General features: G+C 39.4%; 1 protein-coding gene and 1 long non-coding RNA gene across 12 annotated transcripts in view; one reads left to right on the forward strand and one right to left on the reverse strand.

Moving 5' to 3' along the window:
- Window positions 1-16,912, reverse strand: part of ADGRG2 (adhesion G protein-coupled receptor G2) — an 83,780-nt gene that overhangs the window by 22,519 nt on the left and 44,349 nt on the right. For all 11 annotated transcript variants that reach the window (XM_028522191.2, XM_036016941.1, XM_036016942.1 and 8 more), the window contains 10 exons: window positions 15,930-15,983; window positions 10,568-10,623; window positions 9,676-9,731; window positions 7,039-7,078; window positions 6,304-6,341; window positions 4,950-5,044; window positions 4,370-4,436; window positions 3,528-3,874; window positions 548-719; window positions 209-365 (listed from right to left, as the gene is read on the reverse strand). In XM_028522191.2, coding sequence (XP_028377992.2) covers window positions 209-365; window positions 548-719; window positions 3,528-3,874; window positions 4,370-4,436; window positions 4,950-5,044; window positions 6,304-6,341; window positions 7,039-7,078; window positions 9,676-9,731; window positions 10,568-10,623; window positions 15,930-15,983 — 1,082 coding nt within the window. The remainder of the gene's footprint in view (window positions 1-208; window positions 366-547; window positions 720-3,527; window positions 3,875-4,369; window positions 4,437-4,949; window positions 5,045-6,303; window positions 6,342-7,038; window positions 7,079-9,675; window positions 9,732-10,567; window positions 10,624-15,929; window positions 15,984-16,912) is intronic.
- The window catches only part of LOC118498571, a 73,238-nt gene that overhangs the window by 11,900 nt on the left and 44,426 nt on the right, over window positions 1-16,912 (forward strand). The gene's annotated exons all lie outside the window — the stretch shown is intronic.

Consider the following 16,912-nt stretch of genomic DNA (forward strand, 5'->3'; position numbering starts at 1 on the left):
GACCAATGTCCTTTTTTTTTTTTAATTCTGTGGTGTGTCATTGTTCTAGATGTTAAATATTTTGAATATCACCCCTGACTACAAGCAGTAATCACCTCAGTCACATATTCATATATACATATACAAGACTCTATCAAATATCATATGATGTATGATATGGTATATCATATACAAGAAAAGGCTGTTTCCACACTAAATTAGAATGTACCTGAAGATTTGCAGGGTCTTGGGCAGTGAAGGTAGTTGTGTTGAAATTACTGGAATTCACTCTGATCACGGCCAGAGCCAAAGAAGGAGAGGTTAAACTTATGGTCTTGGTTGAAAAATTCAGCTGTAAGCCAATGTCATTCACTACTTTTAGCAATCTGTAAAGATAAGTGGCAGTTCAAATTCAACACTCCCACTTTGTTTTCCCCATTCTAAGCAGAAAACAGCATAGCAACTTAACAAGTCATTATGAAACTCGTGGTGGGAGAAAAATACTTGGCTACAATTAATCATGTACAAAGCATTATTATCACTGTAGGGTCAGTTTGCTAAGTCATACCTTTGGGCTAGAGGAGCCAGCAAGGCAGGTGGGGAATGGAGGAGTTTGCTGACTTGGTTTATCATTTCTCCCGCAATGTTAGGCTCCAAGCTGCCTAAGGACAGAGCTTTCTCCATCTCAGACACTTGGCTCTCAAGATCAGAAACACTGATGCTGCTGGTGTGAACAATTTCTACAAGAGAGAGCCAAATCACTTTATGAACACATAATGGAAAAATCACTAATAAAGAAACGCAGACTCTGTGATTTGGCAGACCCACTCCTAGGTATTCGCCCCAGGATAATGAAGACATGTCTTAAGAAGACTTGTTCATGAATGTTTATAGCAGCCTTTTTCATGATAGTCCCAAACTGGAAACAACCCAAATGCCCATCAACTGGAGAATAGATAAACTATGGCCCATCCATACAACAGACTATATTATTCAGTAATAAAAAAGGATGCACTACTAAAACATGCAACAACATAGATGGATCCTCAGTTCTCCAATGTATTGTGTTGAGAAAAGCCAGACTCAAAAGGCTATATATATATATATATATATATACTGTATGATTCTCTTCATATGACATTCTAAAAAAAACCCCAAAAGTACAGTATAGGGAAACAAAACAGGTCAGTGGTAGACAGGGGCTGGGCATAGTGGGTAGGGGGTTGACTTCAAAGGTTTATGAGGGAGCTCTGGGAGTAGTGGAAATGTTATATATAGTGATGGTGGTTGCATGACTGTGGGTGTTTATTCAACCTCATAGAACTATATAATTTTCATCCACTCATTAGAATTGTATGAATTTTACTGTGTGTAAATTATACTTCAAAAAACCTAACTTAAAAAATGTAAAAGCACAGCAGTATATTTAGTGTATATTCACACAAGCATAAATATACTTGTGTTTAACTTCTATCATGCATACAGGGTTTTATATGGATAATAGAAGTGCTTTTGTGGAAAAGAGAATATTATAAAGTTAATAGGTGAACTACCAGCTATAAGCCTGATTTTTAGTAATTTTAAAAAAGATTTTACTTCTTTATTTTAGAGAAATGTGAAGGGAGGGAGAAAGAAAGGGGAAGAATACATCCATTGGTTGCCTCTCACTCACCCCCAATGGGGGACCTAGGCCACAACTGTCCCACAACCCAGGCATGTGCCCTGACCAGGAATTGAACATTTGACCTTTTGGTTCACAGGCTGGTGCTCAGTTGACTGAGCCACACCAGTCAGGGCTTTAGTGGTGTTTTAAATTGGGAAACAATGATGAAAACCTAACAACAAAAAGGTCTCTTAATTTGACCACTTAATATCCTATTTCTTATTTTGCATATTCCTTTCTAATCTTTATTCATATATTAATAACATACTATTATAAACATAAGGTGAAAACTACTTGTTGCTATTTTCACTTCACTCAAGACTTGAAAAATGGCCCCAAGCTTCTGTCTAGCTGTTCTTATGCACAGTTGTGTAATAGTCATTGTGTTATGTGAGTCATTGTGAGAATATCATATTTCAACATTCCTCTCCTGAGGAACCATTAAGTTATATCCACTTTTTAGCTACCAGGTAATACCCCAACGCATCTTTTATGCATATGTCATTTTGCTTCTGGTCTCATTGCCTGAAACCGAAGCCTTAGGAACAGAAGCACAGATGCAAGAGGCTACCTTGCTGGCCCTTCTGAGTAGCCTGTTAGGTTAATTGTATGGGTCAATAGGGATAGCTTTGGAAATGTGGGCATTAGCTCAGGCTAATGAATTTCAATTTTACTTTATTCTCTTTTTTTAAGATTTTATATATTTTTAGAGAGGGGAAGGGAGGGAGAGAAACATCAGAGAAACATTGATGTGAGAGAGATATATCAATCGGTTGCCTCTTGCACACCCCCAGCTGGGGACCTGGCCTGCAACCCAGGCATATGCCCTAACTGGGAATTGAACCGGCAACCTTTAGGTTCACAGGCCAGCACTCAATCCACTGAGCCATACCAGCCAGGGCATCAATTTTCCTTTACTCTTCATCAGCTAGTAAACCTTCTCTTGACTAGAGCCCCAGTGATTTTATTATTTGACCTAAAATTTCCATATTTATTTAAAAATTACTTAACAGAGAGCAGTGCAAATATGAAGAAATATCAAGTCTTTGGCAGAAGTTCTAAATACCCTGGGGATTGTGGCACTGTCGTGGAAGAGATGGCGACCACAACCTCAGCTCCAGTCTCATGTCACCAAGAATCTGGCTTTGCCTCTAACCACCTAAATTCTAGAGGAGGACCTGCTTGTCACTCACTGAATGGAAACCCTGGAGAGTATCCAGAATTCTTTCTGCTTCCTTCCTTCTTCCCTTTATCCTTTACCTCTAAACCTACTTTGTTTCTGGGGAGCCCTTTGCAGTTTGCATTGGCATTCTCATGTACACCATTGTTCTTAACCAAGTGCTGTTAGTGTGATTATTTTCATCTTGAAGTAGAGCAGGCTGAGTCAGGATGAGCTAAATGGCATATTCGAGTTCACACTGCCTGTGAGGGTCAATGCAGACCCACGCTTAGGCCTTCTGAATGTTTCTCCCCGTTTTGTGGCTACATTGGCTCAGTCCCAGCTATGTCACTCTGTGACTGATTTTCAAGAATACTAGTTTTTAAAAAAATTTGTCTTCTAATTGGAGTTACTGTTTTTAACAGTTCAAAAGTTTTTGGTATGTTGAAAACAGTGACCCAAAAACCTTTTGTAGGAGGAAGAAACCTTTAAATAACTCATCTCCATAAAATGAGATCTGTGCTTGCCTCTGAGCTATTTCTGCATTGTTAGTCAAAAGAATTACACTCAAATGCCCGGAAGAAAGCTCTTGAAATAAGTAGACATTATAAAAAGAAAGACTCAATGTGATCTTATTACAGATATCTTGACTTGGCAAGCTGGCAGCTGCATTTCAGGCAGCAGAATTACGACAAACGTAGGAGCAGCTTGGCTCCTCATATTTACCTGTCTTGTCAGGAGGTGTGCTGGTCATGATGACATTCACAGGGGCAGATGGGGTGGGAGAGGGAAGTGGCAGGCTTTGGGAAATATCAGTTTGAGGACTAGGGAAAGAGATATTTCCAGAATGGGGGAGCATAGGAATTGAAGGCTGGAGAGAAGGAAGGTGAATCACCCCTGTTGGATTCTGGGTGACAAAAGATGGATGATCTAGAGGTTCAGGTAAGGAGAAGGCACTGGAGACCTGGGAAGGAATGGTGGCCTGAGGAGCAACTGCGATGGAATTGCCAGAAGAAAATGGTGGGCCACCTGGATAACCATCAGCAAGACACATAATTGGATTCTGCAAGTCACTAAAGGAAAGAATAAGAGAGATGCATGTGAGACACAAATGAGCTACAGAGAAGTGAATCTCCTCCTCTGGCAACCAACTGACAGCACCCGAAGCCTAGGCTGCACTCCAGACCAATGACATCACCATCTGAGTGTGGGAGGCAGGCATCAGTGTTTTAAAAACTCCCCAGATGATCCCAATGTGCAGCCAGGCCTGAGAACCACTGCTCTATGGTCTGGACCCCTGCTACTTGAAGTGGAACCCATGAACGAGCAGCGTTGGCTTCACTGGGGAGCCTGTTAGAAATGCAGAATCTCAGGCCCTGCCCAGACCTACTGGATCAGAATATGCATTTTAACAAGATCCTCATTGATTGATATTTGCAGTAACACTTGAGGAGTGCTGAAATTGAAAGCCCTTACCCATTGTTAAAATTCCAAAATCCCTTAGTGAATGTAGTGATTAAATGTTAATAGTTTTTTTTAAGAAAAGGGTCAGCATGTTTGCTACATACCACTGCAGTTTTTCTAATTCTTCTGGGGAGGAAGGGCAGGATATTCTGACGGAACAGCAGCACTGTTCTGAAGGAGACAAAAGGAAAGAAAGAAGAAAATGCATGATTAAGAATAAGGTGAGATAGAAGCTCAGATTAATCAAGTATTATGATTCTTACATTGACTGAATTCTAAAGGACATTTGTTTAAAACAGGTGATAAAATAAATTGGATGCCATTATATTGACACTTACATATACATAGTAGGTACTCAAAAATATTTAGTGAATAATTTTGTGGGGTTATATGCACACAATATCAATTGCTCTTTAGCAACTCCTAAGAGGAATTCAGAAGTAAAGAGATCCCAGCCACTCCAAATAGATGTTTCTCAACAGGGTTTATCATGTTTTCAAATGCAGTCTACTGAAATTTCATTAAGAAAGCAGGAAAAATCACCTTCTAGAACTTCCTAAAAATTGCCCAAGGACAAAAGAGTCAAAACAGAAAGCTGTAACATATGTCAACTTATTATATTTTCCATTAAAAAAAACACATCAAAGCCATATGAACATGAATACAGCAACAGAGACAACCTACCCATGGGGTGAATCTTTCCTCTTTTAAAAGGCAGCATCATGGCACATATGTCCCTTGTCTTATTCAGTTTTATTGTGAATGTACAATTTAGTGTGCTGTAAAGAGAAATACACACAACCAGAATGTTACTAAATTGAAAACCTATCTACATATTTGTAATTGCTTTTTCAAACTTAGTGTGAGGAAAGGAGAGAATGACACTGTTAACTTGCAGTTTCACCCTATGAGCTTGTAAACACCCACCTACTATGGTCTGAACTTAATCCAAAAAGACTTTATAGAACAAGAAATTTACAGAGGTTTACATTCACAGAGGTTGCAAACCACAGACCCTCTAACCACACAAGGCTGCTGATTGATTTTGTCTGCCCGCACAATGAATAGGTAGGGGTGAAACTTGGCTGGAAAGACAAGCATCTTGACATCTAGAGTCTTACCCCCAGCTGGCTATTTGCCTAGTGTCCGTAGGCATTTGAGTTTCCATTATAGGAGCCCTTTCAAATACTAGCCTAGATGAATATCAAGGTCTCTTAAATCCAAAACCTCTCTGGCAATCCCATCTAGATTATCAGATAACTAGGAATTTAAGCCATTCTTTTTCTTTCTACCTTTGTCTTGGTTTAGGTGCAAAAATATTAATATTGTAAAGAACAAAAAGGTAAGTGAAATGAACTTATAGTGGATACATACAGTGGATAGGGATTTGATGTACAGTTTCATAGAAGACTTGCCATTATTTGTACCAATGATCAATTTGATGAGTAGAAACTGTTATGTTAGGACTTTTACTCTCACAGAATGCTCAAGGTTCAGGTAGTGAGATTACTGACCTATAAGCCATTGGCTTATGCAGCCTGGGCAACCAATGGACACAATTTAAGATGATAATCTGTGTAACCTCAAATAATTGTTGGACAATCTCTGGTTCACCTTTGCATGCACTTTTTCATTTCTTCTTTTCTCTTTCTTTGCAATCTTTTCCTCCCCTCTCCTTCTTCTCCCATGTTCCAAATTGTGTTCCTTCTTTGCTGTCATTCTCTCTGACTGGACCACTGTAAGCCATTTGTTAGTCTTATTGGTGGCCCTTGGGGCTAAGGACACTGATGATCCTTGGCCTCATAGAACTAGAGGCCAGCAGCCTGACACCACCCACCCCTCTGTGCTTCATAAAGAAATGAGAAAATGGTTGTGAGAGATTGATGAGTATTTGAAAGAATAAAAGTTCATATATCTAAAATATCATTAATATGTATTTATTTCAGAAGAATGCCTTTGACTTAGCAAAGTAAGACTCCTTAATACTTTATTTCTTGTGAGTAGAGAAATGTTTATAAAAATATTAGGAATAACTGACCTTTGAGCTTCTGCTGTAGCACACACTATAAAATAAGTCTGAAACAAACAAATTACACACATATATATATGTTATTTTGACAGTTGAAAGTATCAAGCCCTGGCTGGCGTAGCTCAGTGGATTGAGCGCGGGCTGGGAACCAAAGTGTCCCAGGTTCGATTCCCAGCCAGGGTACATTCCTGGGTTGCAGGCCATAACCCCCAGCAACCGCACATTGATGTTTCTCTCTCTCTCTCTCTCTCTCTCTCTCTCTCTCTCTCTCTCTCCCCCTCTCTCTGTCTGTCTCTCTCCCTTCCCTCTCTAAAAATAAATAAATTAAAACAAAAAAGAAAGTATCAGAGAAGACAACCTGGACTAATCACAGTATCACTGAATCTTAGAGCCACAAGAACCCCTAGGGATGATCCAATTCACAATCCTATGAGATTCCTGACAAAGCTATCAAAGCTATTCAGGCCATACAGGCTCTGCTTAGATACCTCTAGAGTCAGGGAGCTCATTCTCCTGAGGCCCTTGTTTTAAGAAAATTTAAGTTTTACATGAAGAAAAATCTATCTCTTATAACATCCATCCATTATGTCTAGTTTTGATTTTTGGAGTAAAGGAACTAGTCCATTCACTCTTTTACATGACAGATTCAGGGGAATTTGAATACCTATCTCCCCAGAAATGCAGAACTCCATGCATTCCTCCAAATACCAATTATAAACAAGGTACAGGGTGTACTATAATTACCTCACTTAGGGTTTGCAGGGTTTTGTTGAGCTCTGTTCGTCTGTTGAGAAAATGAGAGAAATTGACATGAAGACCATTGGTGATATTAAATTCAAAATAAGTTAGATTTTTTTAGCGAATACATTAAGCATATAGTATTTATTGCTTGCAGTGTTCACTTTGAAGAAACACTGGATATAATAAGAGATTCCTACATGGGAAAAAATAAATTACTTGTATGACAAGGGAAACTAACCAGACAGAAGCTGTATTGGTACTAGCTAACAGTTGCAAGATAGAAATAATGGTTGAACAATCTTGTTATTCACTAGGCTACTGCATCTCTAAGGCAGCTTCAGGCAGAAGGCCAGAGGAGGTGCTGGCTGGCCTGAGGCAAAATTTCTGAGACAGGCCAGCCAGTCACCCTGGAGGCCCTGGGCCTCTGATTTCTTCTTCATTCCCTCTCCAACTGACCCTGCCTGCCCTCTAGCACTCTCTAGTCCTGCCTTCCCGTCCCCACAGCTCCTCTTTAGGAATTTCCCTCATTCCTCTCCTCTAGTCAGACTCCAACAGCACTTGTATTTCTTCAGTGTGGCAGAACTTCATGTGAGGTTTGTATTTCTTCAGTGTGGCAGAGCTTCATGTGAGGTTAAGATGAAAGAAAGCTAGTTTAAAAATTCACTTTAAGGCAGTAGTTCTCAACCTGAATTGACTCTGCCTCCCAAGGGACATCTGGCAATATCTACACACACTTTTTCCTTGTTGCAATTGGGAGTAGGGTGCTATTGGCATGTAATGGGTAGAGACCAGGGATTTGTTACACATCCTACAATGTACAGGACAATCCTACACAAGAAGGAACTATCAGACCCAAAATGTCAATAGTGATAAGGTGGAGAAACTGTTCTCCAAGGAACTGGCAATAGTTCTAGGTGGCTCTGGGGAAGGTCTGGAGGGAAGAAGGGAAGGATGGTGACAATAGTAGTCAATTAACTTTTTGATTTGGCAGGAGCCTCTCCTCCATAACTATACTCAGAGGCAACCTCCTTTTTGGGGTTTCCCTGGCCACTCCAGTCATGTCTAATCTGCTCTATATTCAGGTACTTAGAACATCCTTTGGTGCCCTGTACATGTCACCTTCATCATAAGAATCATACTGTAGTCTTATCATTTGTTCCCATCTTGCATCTTTCGTACCAGACTCCCTCAAACGGCTTCATGCTGGAACCACCAGGGAAGCACTCAAGAATGCTCATGCCTGCATCTCAGTCCACAAATACTGATTTAATTGGTATGGAGTGTGCCTGGGCATCTGTGTTTTTAAAAGTTCCTAAGTGATTTTAATATGCAGCCTAGTTTTCCATTTCAGAAAGTTGAGCTTATTGCCATTTGTATCCCCAGGGCCCAGCACATAGTAGATACTGAACAAATGCTTGGCGGCTTTAAATGAACTCATCTCTATTTCAAGTCTAGTAATTAAGATGAATTACAAGTATGCTAAGTTGTATTCTATTTATACATTTGTGAGTTTAAAAAATGTTTCTTACCACTATTATTGCCCATCAAAAGTTTAAAATCCTTCTAGGACATTGACTATTTCACATATATACTTTGAATAGTTAAAAAAGCTAGATTTTCATCAGAAGGAGAGAAAAATGGGCACATAAAGGACATGAACAACACCTCAGCCCATTCCAGTTCTCACTATAACTTTTTGCCACTATAAGCTCAGAAGAAGTCTAGAGATATTTGATATCTACCAGGTGGATTCGTGAATGATGCTCCTTTTCCCCTAGGGTGCCCAGCCTTTTGGCGTCTCTGGGCCACATATTACATATGCAAACACTAACAAAAACAAAAACAAAAATCTCATATGTTAAGCGAATTTACGACTTTGTGTTGGGCCACATTCATGGCCATCATGGGCGGCAGGTTGGACACCCCTGAGTCCTAGGCATTGCTGAATCATCAGAAGCAGCCAGGTCAAAATGCTAATTAAAAGGTGTGCCTTAAGAACAGTTTTGTTTTGTTTGCTTTGACCTAGGAAAGATATTTCTTTTCAGTGTCATCACACATACTCCCCAGAGCTTTTGAATTTGGTTAAAAGTTTATAAAAACTTCATTTGAGAGGTAATAGGAAAGTTGAGTAGATGAATTTCATCTCTGATGCTGCTTCCCTGCCATGAGGGCAAAGACATGAAGTTTCCCCTCCCAGTGCACAGGGTAAGACTGTCCTGGTTTAGGCCAGCCTGCTGGCCCACATTTTGACCTATGGTCTAACTGGGAACATCTATTTGTAAACTGAGGTGTAACAGACAAACACCTCTCTGTGGCTTTTCAATCACCGATGCTTCATGAAAGCATGAATAAATGAAGTGTTACCTTGAACTCTTCTTTCAGCCTTGCTGGCTACCAAATCATATTACTCAAATACTAATTCAAATAGAGGTAATTTCATAGCAGCAACAAGAAGAGCCTCACAAGGATATTAACTGATGACAGGTGATTATGGTTATAGTTTGCAAAGAACTCAAGAGCCACTCCTCTATAACCTTTAGGTCTCTTTCCTATTCTTGGTTTCTAAAAGCAAAGATAGCTTGTTAAATATCTTTTCATAGTTGATGTCTTAAGTTTTAAATCAAACAATAGATTACTCACTTCAATTCACTTAGAGACAGGAGTCCAGTTAAGGTGCCATTAGCCATATTTTGATTCTGTTAGGAGCACAAAAATCACAAAATCATTAAGAATATAACAAACATTGGTTTTTTAAATACTCTCTAACAAGAACTTGTTCTTTAGCTTTGTCGGCCACCTAAAGAACTGCACCCTAAAGACTGAATACTAACTGCAAACAATGAAATCCATATAGACTGAGCCAGTTTTTGTTTTCTTTTAAAACTATTATGAATCGACAAGTGCCATGTGCTAATTTCTGTCTTTTGTTATTCCATTCTGTCTTTCATTATTACCCCAAAAGAACACTATTAAACCTCTCTACATGAAAGATCCAAGATTTAAGTAAAAGATCCCAATGTAAAAAGGGAAACTTGATAGCAGTCATCACTACATTTCTAGAACCTAGATCATTGCTTGGCACATAGTAGGTTCTCAGGAAATATCCACTGAATGAACAGACCATGTGTAACTGGGATCCCCTGACCCAACCTATGTTATGGAAGGCTGATACTACTGTATCTGAAACCCCCATAGGGTGAAGAGGATCCATTTCAGAAGACTGATTCAATATATACATCTTCTTGATAGGAGTTTCTAATATAATATTACATTTTGACTGGTAATAGAATCATATCATATAAACATTCAGCAGCAAACCTAGTGAAAACTAAAATGTAATTATTAATGAAATACCATGATTATTATGAAGTCAAGCCCTCTTAGCTAGGGACTCAACAACTAAATTTATTTAAATTTGGTCATAAAAGTAAATAAATATGCCAAATATCATAAATCTGAGCCTTAAACAAATGCTTAAATACACATGAATTCATTTTTTATGATTGTAATAAGAAAAATCTTTAAAACCTACCAGAGTAAGATTGCTTTCTTCATCGTAGTGAAACATTATCTCACCTCTAAAAAATGCTAAAAATAAAATTTTGAAAAGAAAATTAAGACTTGAATCTGTAGAGATCAAGTATTAATATAACAGAAAAATATTATCAAATTACTTTATAAACAAAGCTTCATCAAATGCCTTGCTGTCATTCACATTTACTCTTTCCTATGAGAAAGTTACTCAATATAATTTTCAGAAAATATGAACTATAAATTTTATGTAGGAATGCAGAAAAAGGGAACACTTGTTCCCTTGTCAAGAAATTTTTTCCTAGCCTGCCTGAATCCCAGGGTGTCTCAGGTACAGTCTGGCAGTGCCCACGATGGTGCATAAAACTGAACTGCTGGCCATCTCCTGGGCTGCTTCTCGGTACGCCACTGTCCCAAGCCTCCCATACTGGTGCAGCCCTCATCCTTGGAGTCACCGCCTCTGTTGCCTCTGCTCCCAGTCCCATTCCTTTCTGGCGTGGAGTCCCAGCAGCATTGCGTGGGCACTGGGCATGCAGACATGGGCAGCCATGCCAGAGCCTGTGGGACAGCTATGGTGCTAAGCTTCACCAGGCTGCTGTGTGCCATGCTGGGCACCATCATGATTGTATAGGTGCCCTCCACCATCAAGCCGTAGATCCACGAAAATGTGCACATTGACCCTAGTAGCCTGTCCTTTGGCAAATGGAAGGAGATCCAAGTCCCTTTTCTACCTCTCCATCTATTTCTTCAACATTCTCAACCACAATGAGATCCTCCAGGACAAGAAGCCACAGGTGTGGGAGCACTGTCCGTACATGTACATTGAGTTCTAGCACAAAGGCAGTATCACCTTCAATGACAATGGTACAGTATCTTTCCCTGAGTACTGTAACTTCCAATTCCAGTGACAAGTCTAGCAGCTTGGAGGGCAACCACATCATCATGCCCAATATCCTGGTCCTAAACACAGGAGTGACGAATCTGACCTCCTCCTGGCAGAGGCAGTGCTGGGCCTCCACCCCAACAAGAAAGAATATTTCCTGTTCCTGGACATCGACCCAGTCACAAGAATCCTCATAAACTGTTCTGTGAAGCTGCAGCTCAGCCTCTCATCAAGACTGTCAAAGACATCAGATAAACCTCAAAGATTGAGCCAGTGGTCCTGCCACTGATATGGTTTGTGGAGGAGAAATGCTACTTATTTTGGAGTAGTAAAAAGGGTTAAATGGATGAGTAGGCCACTCAGGCCTATTCTAAATGCCTGATAACATCAGCTCCCAAGGGGACTTTTTCTGCATGAAGCAAGACTGTAGGGTCCTGGAGATGTTGAGAGCTAGCCTACCCAGCCACTCAGCCAGACCAGCTAGACCTTGCTTCTTCAGGACTTTCTTAGCAGATAGCCATCTAGTCCCAGAGTTTGAGCCTCCCAGTTGCCACACATGTGTGTCTGCACATTGCACACAACCCCAACACGTGTATTCATATGTGTGTGCAGGTGTGTACAGATATACTAAGGGGTAGAGATGCATGTGTGTGTGTATGCATCAAGGACAGGCTTTCCAACAGGGACTGTTGAGGAACCTTCTCTCCAAGGCACTCACAGGTGCTGTGGGCACTGGGTCCTCTCCTCCCAGTTGCTCTCTCCATCAGTCTGGACACACTGCAGCCCCCACATGGTCACTTACCCAGCAGGACAGGGATTTTACTCCAAGGGGCTGGCCACTGTCCTGAAACCCAGCCCAGGAGTGCATATTTTTTGTGCCAAAACCAGGTGGGCAGGGTCTAGCTGAGACCCAGAGCTTTGCCCTCTATGCATCCATCTGCACTGAGGGGACAGCTCCTTCACACAGATCTTAGAAACCAGGGTGAGTGAGAGATGCCCTGTATGGCTTCCCTGACTGTTTCCTCACCCCCTACAGGACTTTGATCTCTCTGAAGTCTACATGGGCACTGGATTTGGGTGTCTGGGGCCCATTCCCTCTAGCTAAACTGATTTCATACTGTATACTGAGCCAGCTACTCCCTGGCTAGGGTAGCAGGAGGCTCTGCCCTGAGCTGCCCCCCATAACAGCCATCATCTTTTAGGTGCCGGGCCAGAGATGGAGAGGTCTGGGTCCTGTCAGCCAGGGTCAGGTGGGAGACCTGTCTACTTGTAGCTTCTGGTATCTGGGGTAATCTGTCTCTTTTCTACTAGAAGAATAAGTGAGTTTTATCCTCTTTTAAAAAATAATTCACTACTGAAGTAATAAACCTTTTTGAAAGGTGACGAATACCATATGATATCACCTATAAGAGGAATCTAATGAACAAAATAGAAGTACAGGCACAGAAACATGGAGCAGACTGACAGTGACCAGAGGGGAGGTAGGGGATAACAGTGGAAAGAAGGGGAAGGGACTAAAGACCATGTATGAATGATCCATGGACATGGACAACAGGGTGGGAATTGACTATGGGAGTGGGGGTGGGATAGGCAGAGTAGGACAAAGGGGAAAAAATTGGGAGAACTGTAATAGAGTAACAATTAAAAGAAAAAAAGAAAAAATTTATCTCTACATTATTATCATCAAAACTTTGTTTCCTTTAAAGATGCTTACTGGGGGAACCATGGCTCTAAAGTTAGTATTTTCAAAAAATCTTTTAAAGTTGTTATAGTTGCAGTTCCATAGATAAGGGAGGAAGGGAAAAATGTTTCTCAGAAGTTTAGCAACCTTATTAAATTCCATTTATTCCTTGTTGTTTTCTTTTCTCTTTAAAAAAATGCAGCTACCATATACAGTATCTTTCCTGATAACAAAGTTGAGATTTTGCTTTGAAACCTGAAGAGAGTGCAAGGCAAATCCTTTCTTCAGTTAAACAACTCATTGGGACTTTCATTCCAGAAATGCCAGAAAACCCTGTTCTTAAATGCTCACTTTGGGTAACATTGAAGTCAATTTCAGTCAACCTACTTCCTGCAGGGTATACTTGGAGGGGCTATGACTATATCTAGAAACAAATAAAATAGAGAACCCTTAACAGGAGTACATTGTATGTACTTCATAATGTAGAGACAAAAACTTGGCCTCTTGAACAAAAGGATAAGGATGTCATAGAAACTAGAGTTGGGCTCAGTCAACTTTTTTTGTGAAATATCGGACATATAGTAAATATTTCGGGTTTTGTGGGTCACATGGTCTTTGTTGAAACTACTCAAATTTGTGGTTGTATAAAAACAGCCACAGACAATATGTAAATGAATAGGCATGGCTGTGTGCCAATAAAACTTACAAAAACAGGAAGCAACATATATTTGGACTATGGGCAGTAGTTTCCTAACTCCTGAGCTAGAGGGTGGAAGGCTTCCTCATCTTCTCTTCTTTTGTTGCACGTCAAATTACAACGGATTCCCATAGTTCAGTTCCCAGTGGTCTGCTGCCACTTCAAATGACCAACAGAGCCACTAGACCAGAGATTAACATGATTTATCTATTTCAGCAACTTTTCTATCAAGAACTTCAACTCTGCATGTTGAAATTGAAATTTGAATTAATACAGCACAAAAGTATTAAAAGTAAAGATTCTTGATGTATGCGTAGACTTAGTTATCCATTTTTAAAAGAAATCTTAGCTCATATAAATTGATTTAGTGTGTTTGCATGTGTTGACACCCACAATTTGTCTCCCTCACCTCTCTATTCTCCAAATTCATCCTTCAGTCTTTTTGAGGGCATGTCGAGTTTCATAAATGTGCTGGCAGCACAGTGGTAGCAGGGCAATCAGGAAGCCACCAACTTTTGACCCTCAGTCTAACTGTGACTGGTAAGCTCCCAGTTTCTTCACTAGCCTCCATTTCCCTTAATGAACCCAGGTTGGAACCTGCAAGAGGTGAAGGTTTCTAGTTTCTGGCAGGATATCATGGTATTTCTGGTGCCAAAAGAGTTGGTCCCCTGATGAGGTTGTTTTCAACAGACACTGAAACAAATGGTCAATTCAGTCATTTAATTAGGGAAAACATTACTCCAACCAGCTTTCTGACATCTGTTATTCAAGATGACCAGTTTTTTTTTTTTTTTTACTAAATGTTCAATTTTCAAACAGGTATCAAACATCATGTAGACACAACACTAAAGTAGACATTAGTCACCAGTCCAAACATAGATGAAGCACAAAAATAATGAAAATGTGGAGAATGCAGTAGAAAGAGGAGGGGGGAGAAGAGAGAATTATACACTATATGAAAGTGAAATGTATCCAGCAGGTTTTTTTTCCTTGAATCAAAACCAGATAATATTTTCCTGCTATCTTGTACCTGGAGCAGAAAGCTCATATAAGCAAATCTCACATGCACACAAATAGAAAATGTCTGTGAAACATTCTTTCAACAGAAAGTTTTCTAAACTCTGCAACCTTAACTTGTTTTATTTGCAACTGTTTCTTACATTTTCCTTTCTTTTTTACATTTTTGAATGCACATTAATTCCATTTACTGAATACTCCTCTGTTTTTCAAACAAATTATTAAACTGTTAAAGGGAACAGAATAAAAGGAAAACATTCCCATGAGTGTTTCTTTTTTATATCAGTGGAGTCATACTAAGACTTTAATATTATAAAATATTTCATTACCTTCCTTGGCTCTCTTCCCATGATCCAATTCTGACCTGCCACACAATGTTTTTCTGTTTTCACATCTGCTTTCATTGGTTTCAATAAGGAAGGGAGCCCAGAGAGCCAAACCAATGTAAGAAAAGTGGTTGTTTCATTCCTTGTGGCCCATGGCAGGAGGGAAAATATTCTCATTTCAAAAATAGCATGTTCTTAAGAGATTTCCACCTCAATTTTTGAAATTAGTGGGCAGTCTTTACTACAGATGGCAAAATACACTATGGGCACTAGTGGAATTAGCACCCAATTAACTAGGTGTACATGAGGTTTTCAACATTCTAGTAGAGCGATTTGTTTTATTTTTAGCAAATGAAAATATCCTGTTTCTAAGCTATAATAATACTTAAGGTCCTTTGGAAAAGCTTGAGGGATTTGTACACAAGAAGTGGCTTTCAATAATTAAGTTCATTATTAATTACATTCATGAATCAACTTGAAGGGTATTAGTTATGGACTTAAAGCTATGGTGAAAAATATTTGTTGTAGAGCTTCGTGTTCTCATATTAAAGAAGTTAATCCATCATTTCACTAGGAATGGGAAGATGATTTTAGCCAGATCTAAAATTTGCTTTTGTTTTCATTTGGGAGTCATAGTAGTCAGGTGGTATGAAAAGAGACAGATCAAAGAGGCACACATTACACACTCAACAAGAGAAAAACCATTTTTTTCTATGAAGCTAATTTAATTGGTTACATATAATATGCACAGGAACTAACCTGAGTCATTGCAAATAGATGACAAATTGCAGGTATTTCCCTGGGGTTTGATTCCTGCAAAGAAAACACAACCCAGCCAGTTAAGGATGTCAACACATTCACTTGTATACTACATTGTCAAGAGAATTAATTTAGGCATTAAATGTGGACCAAAAATATAAGTTGGATATAATTAGCTAGGTGAATTCCACAAAAACTAAAGGAATGAGTTTTCATTTCTTACTTGGTCAGCTATGGAATTTGATTCTTTACTATTCTTTAGTATGTCAGTGTCTGATCTCCTACTCCTTCCTAAAATTTCTTGTCCCATTCCCAATTAATCCCTCTCCTGTCCAATGCAAATGGAACAGCATGAATACAAATTGAGCATCGAGACTTTAAATGAAATACCCTTTACTATTAGACTCTTCTTTCTTTGTGGATAGGGGAGTACATGAACACTCTAATGCTGGTCTCAGCTCCTTATACAAATGTATGTATGGAATAATATGAATGTTATGATATCATTTCATATGGGCAAAACATACAAAATTTTTAAAAAATTTGCTGAGTGCCAACCATATTCTACAGGTTTTGCAAGGTTCCAAATATAGATCTTGGTCTTAATGAGCTTACAATCTAATGAGTGATACTAGCCAGTAAAAAAAAAAAAAAAAGAGTTATAGTGAGGGCAAAATGCAGTGATGGCCAGGACAACAGACCACACAGGCATACACAGAAGGCAGAGATGGGTGGGAGATGAAATAAGCCACATTAGACCAAAAACTTCATACATGTTAACCAGAGAAACACTTTCACCAAAGGTGAAAGGAGAAGTGCATCTCTTCTTTGATTAAAAGGAATTTAAGGTTTGCTACTGTAAGAATCTTTCCTTAATTTAATACTTTTGGTGGAGTATAAGAAGACTGTATATAGTAAATATGAAGGCCAAATGCTGACAATGTACTAAGCAAACTGCCAAGGGAAAAAGGTTACTACATTAA

Source organism: Phyllostomus discolor, chromosome X, assembly GCF_004126475.2.
Source record: "Phyllostomus discolor isolate MPI-MPIP mPhyDis1 chromosome X, mPhyDis1.pri.v3, whole genome shotgun sequence".
NCBI classification, from domain to species: Eukaryota; Metazoa; Chordata; class Mammalia; order Chiroptera; family Phyllostomidae; genus Phyllostomus; species Phyllostomus discolor.